The sequence below is a fragment of the Sceloporus occidentalis genome, unplaced genomic scaffold (assembly GCF_023333645.1).
Source record: "Sceloporus occidentalis isolate IW3139 unplaced genomic scaffold, rSceOcc1.0.p SCAF_2, whole genome shotgun sequence".
Classification (NCBI taxonomy): domain Eukaryota; kingdom Metazoa; phylum Chordata; class Lepidosauria; order Squamata; family Phrynosomatidae; genus Sceloporus; species Sceloporus occidentalis.
The window spans coordinates 61037070-61051928 of record NW_028316982.1 but is presented as its reverse complement, the minus strand read 5'-3'; the positions used below and the strand labels follow the sequence as shown (position 1 = coordinate 61051928).

The 14859-nt window shown below is 49.1% G+C and overlaps 1 protein-coding gene across 8 annotated transcripts in view; it reads left to right on the top strand.

The window, feature by feature from the left end:
- Window positions 1-14859, top strand: part of BTRC (beta-transducin repeat containing E3 ubiquitin protein ligase) — a 207599-nt gene that overhangs the window by 183928 nt on the left and 8812 nt on the right. For 7 of the 8 annotated variants that reach the window (XM_089509705.1, XM_089509702.1, XM_089509704.1 and 4 more), the window contains one exon: window positions 10061-10139. In XM_089509705.1, coding sequence (XP_089365831.1) covers window positions 10061-10139 — 79 coding nt within the window. Of the gene's footprint in view, window positions 1-10060; window positions 10141-14859 lie in introns of those variants that run through there. The other variant, XR_016280034.1, reaches the window with a different exon arrangement.

Genomic DNA, 14859 nt, shown 5'->3' with positions numbered 1-14859 from the left:
CATTGAATGAGAAACACTGAGTTCCTAGTAAGCAGATCCCAAACAGAATGCTGTGCTATAATCTCACTTTGTAGTCTCTGTGAATCATACAAATGGGCTGTACTGCGCCTGCACAGTGCTGCTCGGAAAACTTCAAGAATCACTGGGCAAAGTTAACTTTGCAACTTTTTGGCTGTAGCTCCACCCATCCTTTATAAGTCCCCTGTGTTCCCGCTCTTTCCCCAGTTCCTTCTTTCCGCCACATTAGCTGCTTTAGGAACTTAGCTTCTGCTAAATCCGCTTGTTTCACTGCATGTTTTGACCTTCAGACTGATTTTGACCATTCTTGATCTGACACCCACCCCTCTCACCCGTGTGTATTGTTGACCATTCACCGTGTTTTTGACTCTTCATTGGATTCCGATTCAGCTACGATGTCTCCAGCTCCATTCAAGAAATGTGATGTCTGCAGTGGTAAGATCCCTGGGCAAGATCCCCACTCTTCTTGCCTCCTTTGTCTCGGCAAAGGGCACATTCCCAAGACTTGTGCCCTCTGCAAGTTGCTGTCCCTGCAGGCCAGAAAGAACCGAGATTCCCGCCTGAAAGCCGCCTTGTATCAACAGGCTCTCTTGCCTCCATCAGTCTCCCGCTCTGCTTCTGCACCTGCTGCATCAGAGTCAGTTTCTACAGCGGTTGCTTCTGTGGCCCAGAGCTCTTACACCGAGCCAAGTGCCACTGTCCTGGACAGAGACCCTGGCTCTGAAGGAGCGCCTCACTCAAAGTCCAAGTCGAAGTCCAAGAAGGACAAGACTAAGCATAAGGATTTGGGCTCTAAAAAGGTTTCGGCCCATGAGAAGGATTTGAGCTCCTTAAAGGATACAAGCTCCAAATCCTCTAAGGAGAGACCATTGGATTCAGGAGAAGGCTCTCCACATGGCTCTTCCCATTCAAAAAAGTCCCATACCAAGACCCCTGAGGGCACCTGGTTGGCCTCCAAGGACCAGGCATCTTTGGTACCCAGACAGGATCCGTCGACACCACTCGCATCCGAAGCTCAGACCCAACGCACTCCGGCTTCAGCTTTGGTCTCGTCTCCACCGACCACGTTGGCTTTTCACCAGATTTTGGAGGAAGATGTGGAGCCCGCCATTCTGCCTGTGAGGTTTCCAAGCTGTAGGGGCTTCTCTCGATGGTCGTTCCCCAACGCTGGTTCCTCAGGTCCATGTTCACCAGGTGCAGATCCATCAGCCTCCTCATTTCTCGCACCATGACAACTCTGGTTATTTTTACAATAGTGAAAATGACAGATACTATGTCTCCGTTAGTCGCGAGACTGTCCGTCGTCACTTTGGTCAGGAAGCCACTTTTCCACCAATGCCAAAACCCGTTGCTCCACCAATGCCGAAAACCACTCCTTTACCAATGGTCTCGGTGCCCTCTTCAGCCTCAGTACCGAGTCCCATCCTTCAGTGGCTGCTGCTACCCAGACGCAACCTTCTTCTTCCCATGCCGTAGTGGCCAAGTTTCCAACTCAGACCATGAGGGATCCCAGCATCACTATCCTCATGCGGTGCACGCTGATTCAGGCTCTTCAGATGAGGCCGCCCAACATTCTCCTCAGGAGCTGTACCAGCCCAGTGCCTCTTCTCCAACTGATGATGTCTGTACCTTCGCGGAGCACATCATCAAAATGAGCAATGCTTTGGATCTCCAGATTACCCACACCAAAGATGACACCGCCGATCCCATTGAGAGATGGGTCCAAGGCAAAGTCCCCACACCAGCATCCATCCCATTTCTGCCTTTGCTAGAGAGGATAGCTAAGCGCTCGTGGGACGCACCGGCGTCTGTGGCGCCTACTACCAGGAAGATTGAGTCTCTGTACAGGATTTCTCCTTCCCAATCAGCTTGGCTGTTTGTGCATCCAAAACAGAATTTGGCTATCGTCGAGGGGTCTCAGCAGTCCTTTACCCCAAAGACCTCCATTTCGCCTGCTGACCAAGAGGCGAAAAAGATTGATGGCCTAGCCTAGAAGTCTTATGCATCCTCGGTCCTTGGCCTCAAGGTTGCCAATTACAATGCTTGTATGGGTGTGTACATACAGTGCTTAATGGAGCGGATCTCTCCCATCATCCCGGATGTCCCAGATGAATGTCAAGGCATCCTGACTGAAATCAGGGATGAGGCCCATTTGATCGCTAGCTGGTTGATCACCTCAGCCCAACACTTCACAGATTGTTCTGCAAAGTCCCTGGCCGCAGCGATAGCCTTGAGGAGACATGGGTGGCTTCGTTGATCGGACTTGAACCCAAACGCAAAGGCCACCGTCAAAGACATGCCCTTCGACAACGCGAGCCTGTTCAACTGAGAGACTGATGAGCGCTTGAACTTCCAGTACCGTATGAAGGCGGCGGCCAAGAAACACAGTATGTCCACGCATTCTCAGTCCTCTTCTTGGAAACACTTTGGAGGCCAGCAGCAATGGTATGGTCAGGGCCAGGGGCCCTTCCAACAAGACTGTCCATATCAGCAACAGGAGCACCAGAGGCACAGCTACCCATCCCAGTCCTCTTCTTCGTCTGGCCGCCACCAGCCCCTTGCTTGGTACCGCAAAAATTATCGCAAACAGGATACCGACCAGGGCAAGAAGAGATCCTGAAGGGTTGTCTCTTCCAACTCCTCCTTTCTTGATATTTTGAGGCCCTTTGCCAACACCTGGGCCACTGTGACTTCCGACTCTTGGGTCCTTGACATCATCTGTAGGGGTTATGCCCTCGAGTTCGAAGAGCTCCCGCCAACTAGAGCTGTTGTTTCCACCCCCCCCTCAGACACCCTTCTCGACAAAGTATGCTCTCTTTTATCAAAGGGCGCAGTCTCGCCCATTGACCCTTCTCAAGCTCCCAGGTGTTTCTTCTCCAGATACTTTACGGTCCCCAAGACCAATGGTGGCATTAGACCAATATTAGACTTGAGACTCCTCAACTCCTGTTTGGTCTACCATCGATTCCGCATGGTAACCCTTGCCTCTATTCTACCCCTGTTGCACCAGGGCCTGTGGTTCGATCGACCTGAAGGATGTGTACTTCCACATGGGGATTCGAGAGAGTCACCGAAGGTTCCTATCCTTTGCCGTCAGTCCCGACATGTACCAATACAGTATCCTTTCCTTCGGCCTCTCCACAGCTCCAAGAGTCTTCACCAAGTGCACGGCTCCAGTGGTGGCATACCTTCACCAGTGAGGCTCCAGAGTCTTCCCATACTTGGACGACTGGCTCCTTGCGGCCCCCTCCGTGGACGAGCTATGGAGAGACATCGACTTTGCCCTGTTGCTCCTCGTATCCCTTGGGCTCGTGGTGAACTTGGAGAAGTCACATCTCACTCCTGTCAAACAGATCAGATTCATCGGCACCGTCCTCAATTCCAAAGACTGTGTTACGTATCTCCCTCAGGACCATTTCCAGGCTCTTTGCGCTGCAGTCAGGACTTGTCTCACCCACAGACGAGTGACGACCAAGGATGTCCAAATAGCCCTGGGACACATGGCCTCCACTACATTCTTGACTCCGTGGGCAAGACTACGGTTTCAGCCCCTCCAGTCATGGTTCCTGTTGGCCTTCGACGCGATGATGGACTCCACCTCCAGGTGGCTCATGGTCCCGAAACCCGTCTCCCGCTCACTCCGTTGGTGGCTCCCGGAATGTCTGCGCCGGCATGCCTTTTTCTCCTCCTCAGCCCCAGGTCACCCTGACCACAGATGCTTCCATGGAAGGTTGGGGGCACCCACATGTCATGTCTCTTCATCAAGGACAAGTGGTCCCCGGACGAACAAGCTCTCCACATCAACGCCCTCGAGATGCCTGCTGTGGAAAAGGCCTTGAGAGCCTTCGAGATGAACCTCTCCAGCAAGCTAGTACTTCTACTGATGGACAACACCACAGTCATGTACTACCTCAACAAAGAAGGGGGCACCAGGTCACAGACCCTGCTCGAGATCACGCTTCGCATCTGGGACTGGTTCATCCCGAGAGGGATTCTGCTCCAAGCAATCCACTTGCCAGGAGAGGAGAACGACTTGGCTGACCAGCTCAGCAGATCTTCCACCGTCTGCCACGAGTGGAGACTCCATCCCGAGAAAGTCAATGACCTCTTCAGTTGTTGGAGAACCCCCCAGATCGACCTCTTCGCAACCGCTCTCAACAGCCACTGTCCCTAGTTCTGCTCCCGAGCGCGGTCAGGAAAGATGCTGTACGCCTTCCCTCCATTCCCTTTGATCACCAGAGTTGTGTCCAAGATGACAAGGGACCACTCGGATGCCATCCTTATCACCCCTTGGTGGCCGAGACAACCGTGGTTTCTGTCCCTGCTCCACTTTCTGGACTTTCTCTGTCTCGAGTGCTGTCCAGATCTCCTCACTCTTTAGGATGGCCAGGTCTGACATCTGGATGTTGAGAACCTACCGATTGTGGCGTGGAGGCTCCATCCCTAGACTCACTACCTCCCTCGGTACGGACGGTGATTTTGGCTGTCCAGAAATGGGCCACCAAGTAATCCTACGCTTCCAAACGGAAGAAGTTTGTTGATTTCCTCTCTACGAGAGACATCTCTCCATCCCGAGTGTCAACACCAGTTGTGCTGGAGTTCCTGATCACATTTTGGATTCGGGGCTGTGCCTCACTTCCATTGTGCTACCTTTCTGCTATCTTTCTGTTCCCATTTCCAGTTTGATGGCAAATCTTATTTTTTCAGGGACCCTCTGGTGAAGAGTTTCCTGAGGGTTGCAACAACCTCCATCACCAGTTTTGGTACCAACACCTGCTTGGAGTTTGGATGCTGTGCTGTCTTCTCTGCAATCCAAGCCCTTTGAACCCATGGACACAGCTGACTTGCAGCTGGTGACTTGGAAGACAGCCTTTCTCATGGCCATCACCTCTGCCCGCTGTGTGGGCGAACTCTGCCTTGCAGAAGGATCGTCCTTTCCTTAGGTTCCATACGGATAAGGTTGTCCTCTGTACCGACATTACCTTCCTGCCTAAGGTGATGTCTTCTTTTCACATGTGTCAGGACATTGTTTTGCTGACCCTGACCTTGAACCCGACCACCGACACCGAACGCCGCTTGCACACCTTGGATGTTCGGAGGGCTTTGGCCTTCTGTTTGGACAGAACTTCAGGTTCATGTCGTTCCAAGAGACTTTTCCAATGCTACGCGGAACCGAAAAAGGGACTGCCTGTGACTGCACAGAGGCTTCCCAAATGGGTAGCTGGTACCATACACCTCTGCTATGAATTGTCGGGCAGACCTCTCCCAGCCAGGGTTCAGTCCCATGCTACTAGGGCGGTAGCGACATCCTCCGCTTATCTGACTGGGGTCCCCTTGGAGCATGTCTGCAAAGCTGCGCTTTGGTCCCAGCCTTTGACTTTCATTAAACACTATAGGCTGGACACCAGGGCCAAACGGGATGCAGCTTTTGGGAGGGCAGTGTTGGTTTCAGGTTTACATTGATTTGCACTGCATTTCCATTTGTTTACATGTTGTTGAAATGAATTTCTTTATTGCCAGGATTGGCATGGTTTACAGCATCAATATGGTTTACATAGGTCCTTCATGACCTAATGTGTTGTTTATGTGCCTTATGACTTGAACAGGTCAAAGTTCTAATTTGAACTACTGAATTCAACAGACACAGTTTTGGTTTTATTTATTGTGCCTAATAAACACAGCTTTATTTGAACCTTACATTTGTATGATTCGCAGAGACCACGAAGAAGGAGGACAGGTTGCTTACCTGTAATGGTGTTTCTTCGAGTGGTCATCTGTGAATACATACAAATCCCGCCCATCCTCCCCTCAGTGTCCTGCTCTGCATTGGCTCATTCTCATGTCACTTATGTGGCGTAAATTTTCGGAACTGGGGAAAGAGCAGGAACGCAGGGGACTTATAAGAGATGGGCAGAGCTACCGCCAAAAAGTTGCAAAGTTAACTTTGCCCAGTGATTCTTGAAGTTTTCCGAGCAGCACTGACAAGCGCAGTGCAACTTATTTGTATGTATTCGCAGATGACCACTCGAAGAAACACCATTACAGGTAAGCAACCTGTCCATCTCAGCTCATCGCTGTAGAGCCATCCCAGTTCATACACACTTTTCACTATATCCCTTCTTACCAGTAATAAAACCCAAGTCTTACTTGACAAGATTCCTTTTTTTAGAGCACTCTTTTTTGCATACTCATAAAGATGTTTACTGTTGGGTTAAAGGAGAGAAGAGAATAGCCTACTTTCAGAGTGTAGGAGGAGATTCCACTGCAATATAAGGCAAAAGATGTTTATTCATGGAAATGAAAATCACTTGTCCTGATTTTGAATTTATGGCCTCAGTGTAAAGTCAGCAAATTTCGTTAATGCAAATGCATGTGCCACATCTCTCATCATTTCAGTTCTTGCATCAGTAAACTTGGTACACCAAAACACTTCCCTACCACATAAACAAACACACTTTCTCTTTTTTTTTCTTTTCTTTTTTTTTCTTTTTTTAGTTTTTGTTATTTTGGAATGAGAAGAAGGACACAAAATGGGTCTTACTGGGGAATCCCTTATTTGTTACATTCAAAGCCAATCTTTATGAGTCTAATGAACTGAGAGGCGGTGACTTAGCAATGTCTATCCAGTGAGCATTACGGCTAAACCGAGATTTGAATCTAGATTTTCCCACATCCAAGCATTGGTGGTGAAGCCCTGGATTTATAGCTAGAGCCCTTGTTGATGACGGATGACACAAGAATAATATATTTGAATTGCAGAAGTGTGATGTTGCTTGTTATTCTTTCTAAATGTTGCAACATAGTACATTAAGGAGTGTGGTTTGATGGAAGCTCTTCTGACTTTGTAGAATCACAAGCAAGAGTATCTTCTCTTCCCATCTGCATAGACAGAAGCCAGAGTATCTTTCTAGAAAGAAACTGATTGGGACCACTGGATGTAGAATCAGACATTTAAGATTCTCATGTCAGAGAAGAAGTGGGTTTGGTAGCACCACCCCATGTTTTCCCTCACATATTTTTGTCATCTGTCTCCGTTGCAGTACAGTGCACCTTTTTATCTATCATTGTTTGTGTTCCTATTGAGATCACTTGTTATATTAACCTTATAGATCAGGGGTAGGCAACCTTTTGGAGCCGGGGGCCGGGTTGCTGTCCCTCAGACAAGTCGGGGGGGCCGAAGCCGAGGGGTGGAGCTTCCACCCTCCGGGGGCGGGGCTGCATGCTGGGGGCGGAGCTTCCACCCTCCAGGGGCAGAGCCACCCTCTGGGGGCAGAGTCTCCACCGAAGCCTCGCAAGGAGGAGGAGGCGTGTGCCCGCCCTCTCCTCCTTGGTCCCTTTCTGGACAAACACCCCCAACCTGCATTCCAAAACATACACAACAGCACATTTGTGCATTTCACATTTTGGAAGGTGACACTCTCTCGGCTTCAGAAACAGTAGTTGCCTGCCTCTCAAGCTCACTCATCATCATCATCATCACCATCACCACACTATCATTGTCAAAGCAAGGGAGACTTGTTAGCACTAAAAGCACACAAAACACACTTTGGAAGGTGACACTTTCTCAGCTTCAGAAACAGTAGTTGCATGGTTCTCAAGCTCACTCATCACCATCACCACGACCACCACCACCACTATCATTGTTACAGCAGACCTTTTAGCATTAAATGCACTGAAAATACACAGAAATGCACTCCTCCTCCTTCCTTCCTCCCTCCCCTTTCTTCCTCCTTCTCTTCCTCCTTCCTCTTCTTCTTTCTCCCTCCTCCTCCTCTTCCTCCCTCCCTCCTCCTCTTCCTCCTCCTTCTTTCCTTCCTCCTCCTCCCTCCTCTTCCTCCTTCCTTCCTCCTCCTCCCTCCTCTTCCTCCTTCCTTCCTCCCTCCTCCTCCTCTTCCTCCTTCCTCCTCCTCCTCCCCGCCCCTTCCTTCCCTGCCTGGAGAGAGCCAGCCAGGGCCAAGGAGACCTCGCTGCAGCGAGGTTCCTTGGCTCTGGCAGCCCTCCCGCTGGCGCAGGGAGCCGGCCAGCGCCAAGGAGACCTCGCTACAGCAAGGCTCCTTAATAATAATAATAATAATAATAATAATAATATTTATTTATATACCGCCCTGTGGCAGACAAATCCGAGCAGTTGACAACAGTAAAATATAAAATATAACAATTAAAAACACTTTATGCCTCCCCCCTTAAGACAATATTAAACAGTATAACATATTAAAAACACAATATCAAGCATAAAAACAGCAATTAAAACTAAAAACCCTGATATCCCTCTGTTGATCCTCAACCATCACTAAGATGGGGCCACGGGAGGAATGAGGGAATCAGGGAACCTGGGCCGGGATGGTTAGTCTGGAAATGCCTGCCGGAAGAGATCCGTCTTGACTGCTTTTTTAAAGCTGTCTAATTATGTTATCTGACGGATCTCATTCGGCAGGTCGTTCCAGAGTTTGGGGGCGACAGCAGAGAACGCCCTCTGGGCGGTCGCCGCAAGCCTGGATTTTAAAGGCTGCAGTAAGTTCCTCCCAGAGGACCGGAGAGCACGGGGAGGATTGTATGGGAGGAGGCGGTCCCTGAGATAGCTTGGACCCAAGCCATTTAGGGCTTTAAAGGTGATAACCAACACCTTGTACTGGGCCCAGAAGCTGATAGGCAGCTAGTAGAGGGACCTCAAAACCGGAGTAATGTGGTCCCTCCTAGATGTTCCTGAGACAAGCCTGGCTGCCATGTTTTGAACCAGCTGTAATTTCCGAGTCAAGCACAGGGGTAGCCCCATGTAGAGTGCATTACAGAAGTCAAGGCGTGAGGTTACCAGCGCGTGCACAACAGTCTCGAGATCCCTTACTTCCAGAAAAGGGCGCAGCTGGCGTATCAGCCGAAGCTGATAACAGGCACTCCTGACCGTCGCATTTACCTGATTTGTCATCAGGAGCGACGAGTCAAGTAGCACCCCCAGACTGCGAACACAGTCGCTGGAGGAGAGTGTGACCCCATCCAGGACTGGAGGTTGCAACCCAATTCTTGGTTTCGGGGCCGCTACCATGAGCACCTCCGTCTTGTCTGGATTCAGTTTCAATCTGTTTTTCCTCATCCAGCCCATTACCGCCTGAAGACATTCGTTGAGAGAAGAGATGCCATCAGAATTCGAGGCCGACGAACGAGATACGGAGAAATAGATTTGGGTGTCATCAGCGTACTGATAACACCCAGCACCATGACTCCGTATTATCTCAGCCAGCGGCTTCATATAGATGTTAAATAACATCGGGGACAAAATAGCCCCCTGAGGAACAACACAAGTGAGGTACCTCTTACTGGAGCTAAAGTCCCCGAGTAGCACCCTCTGAGACCTGCCCGAGAGGAAGGACCGGAACCACTGCAAGGCAGTGTCTCCTTGGCTCTGGCAGCCCTCCCACCGGCGGAGAAAGCTGGCCAGGGCCATGGAGACCTCGCTGCAGCGAGGTTCCTTGGCTCTGGCAGCAATCCCGCCGGCGGAGAGAGCCGGCCAGGGCCAAGGAGACCTCGCTGCAGCGAGGTTCCTTGGCTCTGGCAGCCCTCCCGCCGGTGCAGGGAGCCGGCCAGGGCCAAGGAGACCTCGCTACAGCGAGGCTCCTTGGCTCTGGCAGCCCTCCCACCGGCGCAGGGAGCCGGCCAGGGCCAAGGAGACCTCGCTATTCGAGGGCTCCAGCGGGCCTCCTGGAGGCCGAAGTCTCGCGCGACCTCGCCACCATTTTGGACGAAAAAATGGCGGCGTCCAGAGCGGCAAAAAGCAGCAGCGGGGGGCCGCTCCAACGGCCTCCGCGAGCCGGAGGTTGCCAACCCCTGTTATACATCCTTTAAGATCAGTCCAGCACCCAGCTTAACCCAAGAAAACCAAGCAATAAAAACAAGCAAGTGTTTATTCCCTCCCTCCAATGCCTCCACACACACACATTTTATTTATCATCTAATCTTTGTATAATGGGTAATTTATTTTAATTTCATCTAGTGCTTATGTTTTCTCTTTATTTGAACTCTGGTTCTTTGTGCTCTTCCTTCCTATTAGGAAAATTAAAGTGTGGGATTTGGTGGCGGCTCTGGATCCTCGTGCCCCTGCCGGAACTCTGTGCCTGCGTACTCTTGTGGTAAGAGCTTTCAGTTGATTGAGAACAGGAGGGAAAACTTTCTTCAAAATTAATTTGTAAGGAAGTCTCATCTGGTTTGATAAGAAGCAGTACAGTATGTACATCCTCATTCATTCCAATTATTATTATTATTATTATTATTATTATTATTATTATTAACCTTTATTTATAAAGCTCTGTAAATGTACACAGCGCTGTACATACAATCTTTTTAATTAGACGGTTCCCTGCCCTCAGGCTTACAATCTAAAAAGACATGAATAAAAGGAGAAGGGAAAGGTGGTGGGGCTAGTAGGCTAATACATATAAACTACATAGCAATACAGGAAATGGTTCGATAAAACAGGCACCAAAAGAACATCAAATAGCAAGCGACAATTATGCCATGCCTGGGAACGCTTCTCTGAACAGGATGGTCTTCAACTCTGTTTTGAAGCTGGTTAAAGAAGTGATGGCCCTTGCTCACGGGGGAAGAAGGTTCCAGGAGTGAGGGGCAGTGAGTGAAAAGGCAGAGGAAATCCTGGGCTGGGACAGTAGACCTTGACTACCAGAACAGAGGGCCCTGGTGGGACGGTGAGGAGAAAGAAGGTCTGATAAGTAAGGAGGGGCCAGCCCATGGAAGGCTTTAAACGTCGACAGCAGGAGCTTATGCTGGATACGGAAAGGGAGGGGGAGCCAGTAAAGGGATGCTAACACAGGAGAGATGTGGTCAGAGCGGTGGGCAGATGTGATAATGCATGCAGCTGAATGCTGGACAGAGATTAAAGGACGGAGGTGAGAAAGAGGAAGCCCAGGCAGGAGGACGTTACAGTAATCAAGTCGTGAGACCACTAGGGCATGGACCAGGATCTTGGCAGTAGAGGCGGAGAGATATGGTTGGATTTTAGCAATATTGTATAAAAAGAATCTACAAGCTTTGGCTGTGGTCTGGATCTGAGGGATACATGGCAGAGAAGAATCAAAGATAAAACCAAGACTGCGGGCTTGCTGGACTGGTTGAATAGAAATGTTGTCCACAGAGACAGAAAATGAGTATTGAAGGGTGGGCTTAGGAGGAAAGACAAGAAGCTCCGTCTTGGAGCTTCATTACAATTTGGGACCGGAGATCAAAACAAATAAGTTGATATTAATAATGTTACATTATATTCTTGTTGTTTTCCCACTTAAAGCAGCCCTGAAAGTACTCCCCCTGCCCAATAATGTGATTTTGAGACCATTTTCTGAACAGTAGACAATCAAGAGGCAGAAAGGAGGAGCAGGGATGGCTTGTTGGTTTATTTTCACCTTTCTTCACACTATCCTGACCAGTTCAGGATGCAAGATGGCTTACAATAGAATTTTTAAATAGTTTAAAATTTCACAAAATGCAAAAGTTAAAAAGTGATTAAACTACAAAAAAAATCTTTAACAACATAAACCATAAAAACAGGAGATCACAATAAAAAATAACAATTAGAGTATGCAGTACATTATACAAGACCCATCCTGGCTAAACAGTCTGTCCTGAAAGGCCTGTCAAAACAGGAAGGTCTTCATTTTTTTGTGCAAAGGGAGTAGAGAGGATACCAGTCTAACCACTCTGGGAAGGAAGTTTCAGAGCTTGGGGACAGCCACTGAAAAGGCCCTCTCCCATATTCCCACCAGATGTCCCTGTGAGGGTGGTGGGACATAGAGAATTGCCTCCACAGTAGATCTCAAGACACAAACAGGTTCATAAGGTAGAATATGCTTATTCAAATAGCCTGGACCTGAGTTGTGTACAGTTTTAGCGATCAAAACAAAATTTAGAATTGTGCTGGAAAGCAGACTGATAGCCAGTGGAGCTGTTGCAACAAGGCAGTTGTGTGCTTCTTGTAGCCAGGCCCAGTTATCAATCCTGCTGAAGCTCGTTAAACCAGCTGAAATTTCTGAATACTCTTCAGAGGCATTCCCCCCACCCCCATAGAACACGTTAATGTAATCCAGCCAGAATGTGACTAAGCCACATATCACTATGGTCAAATTAGATGTTTCAAAAATGGGGGTCAGGTGGTTCATAAACCTTAACTGTGCAACTGGCCACCACCAACTAGGTTTACATGTGCTGGCTCTCATCACTCCAAGAATTCTGTCCACATCCTCAGGTTGCACAAATTGAAAAGTATCTATTATTGGTGGCTTAGCGGGGACCAAACTGACATCCATTGAATCTTTATCAATTATAGCATCCATATTAGAGTGGAGCCGAGCAATTTATCTGAATAATACTGGGCACAGTGGGCTGTTGAATGGGCTGGATTTTCCCCTCCTACATTGTGTGTAAAAGACCTTTGACCACTTGAAATACCTCCACTGGCTGGCTTTTTGCAGATGTAATAGAGACAGAAAAGAAATTTGATTTTGCTGCCTCACAGACTAAGCCTCAGGTAAGCTTTAACCTATGTTTAATCAGGCCCAATTCCAAGTTTTCCATCAACAGCCTTCTAGTTGCCTTCTCTCTTGTTTCATCACCACCAACCCCCTAGATGACTAGGGGGCAGGTTTGGTTCCACTTCATTAGAGGGGACACTCGGGAGCAATCATGTTCATCACCTTGGCCATTTCCTCATTCCAAAGATTAGCCAAGACTTAGGCAGAATTGCCTGTGAAGGCTGCAGGAAAACTTCCCAAGAGCCACCAGGAATCCATCCAGATCCATAAGCCGCCCAGAGTTGACCATTTTAATGGATCCTCAACCCCTGCAGATGAGAGTCAGCATGGTGTAGTGGTTTGAGCACTGGACTATGACTGGAGATCAGGGTTTGATTCCTCACTCAGCTGTGAAAACCCACTGGGTGTCCTTGGGCAAGTCACATACTCTCAGCCCCAGAAATCCCTGTGATAAGGTTGCCATAAGCCAGAAATGACTTGAAGGCACACAACAACAACCCCTCTGCAAAAGTTCAGAGTCTCACAGATGTAAACCCTACCAGGTAGTGATGTGCCCCTGACAATGGAACCATAGACAGTTTCTCCACCCCCGGATCACACTCGCCCAACCCACTACAGAAAATGAGAATCAATGGCTGGTTACAGACCGGCACTTTAGTGCATGATAAGCACGCACTAGGGTTACAAAAGGGCGGTGCTTCTGCACCGCCCTAACCCTAGTGCGTGCTCGTCACGCACTAAACGGCGGCGGCCCTTCCATATGGCCGCCGCCGTGAGGACGTCACAGCCGCGCCGCCTCTAGACGGGACGGCGTGGACGTGACATCCTTGCTCCACGCCAGGGCGCTTAGTGCGCCCTGAACACGGAGCAGGAAGGAGCTCCGTTTCGGAGCTCGTTCCTGGTTTAGTCCGCTGGGTGCAGCCTTCAGACGGCTGCGCCCAGCGGACTAAAAGAGAAAGGGGCCAAGCGGCCCCTTTCTCTTCTCCCCGCCGCCGCAGGGTGTCCTTGTGGCTTGAAGCCCCAGGGACACCCCTTTTCAGGCTGCGGGGAAGCGGCGTTTTGCTGCTTCCCCGCAGCCTGAAAGGGGCGGATCAGGGCCTCAGCGACTGCCGTTCTGGCCACTGAGGCCCCGATACTCCGGGGAAAGGGGTGGGTCCAGACCGCCCCAAATGGGCGGTCTATAACCCGCCAATATGTTCCCAGCAGAATAACTATGAATAGGGCCAGATGCCTCTTGGGACAGACCCATGCCTGTCAAGGCAGACATGAAGTCTTGAACCACTCCCAACAGGGCAGTCTCAGCAGAAGTCCACCAGCCCTACAAGCTGAGGGGGATTCCAACACCAACTCAGATACCACCATGTCTAGCTCAAAAAGGGAGACTGTTGAGCAGAGAAGTAAGCAACACACTAACAGAATTGATAATCTGTCCTGGCCACCCAGCTTCAGGTACACACACTCAAACCCAGAAAACTCTGAGATAAGTTAATGATCAAGGGGAAGGAATCTAAACAGACCACTGCAACTCCACTTCCCTGCCCTGACATCCCACATACTGGTGGACAAAGCTGAGAGAGATTAATCCGTACCCCCACCCCTCACCCAGCAGGTGTTTGGTACATGCCAGATCTTACATTCATTGAAGATATTTGTGAGCTTATCCCCTCAAGGACTTACATACATTTATATATAGTGGCACACACCAAATTTCTTCCAAATGCACTTTGTGCTGTATAATATTATAATATAATATAATATAATATAATATAATATAATATAATATAATCTATTCTTCCTGGTATCCCTAAATACAGTTGTGGTTCCTCATAGAGAATTGAGGGGAGGCATCCTGTTTTTCTCTTCTTTTCCAAGACTACTGAATGTGGGAAACAGTGGAGAATTCATTGAGCATTAATGAGACACTAGGAGAGTCATTACCCCTGAGTGACTCTGTTCACACTTCAGCTGAGTCTGAATTATAAAACCTGCTGCTTGTGGCTAAGCCACCAGTGTAAACAAAACCCTAGATTTCACTGCCTCATTAAAGTTGTCTCATAGTCTTACGCAAGAATGAGTGGGCAGAAACAGGTTAGTTTCAGGTACTTTCATAACTGAAAAAATACTCTGTGTGGTGTTTTCCTGCTTTGCCTCGGTGTTTGAAATGAACCTATCTCTGTGATAGCACATCATGTTGTCCTTGATTGAGGCACTAGGACATGAGTGGGAAAGGTGAAGCCCACAATCAGCGTCTTCGGGTCTGTTCTGCAGTCCCAAAGCCTCCCTGGAGACCCCAAAGTCTCTTGACCCATCC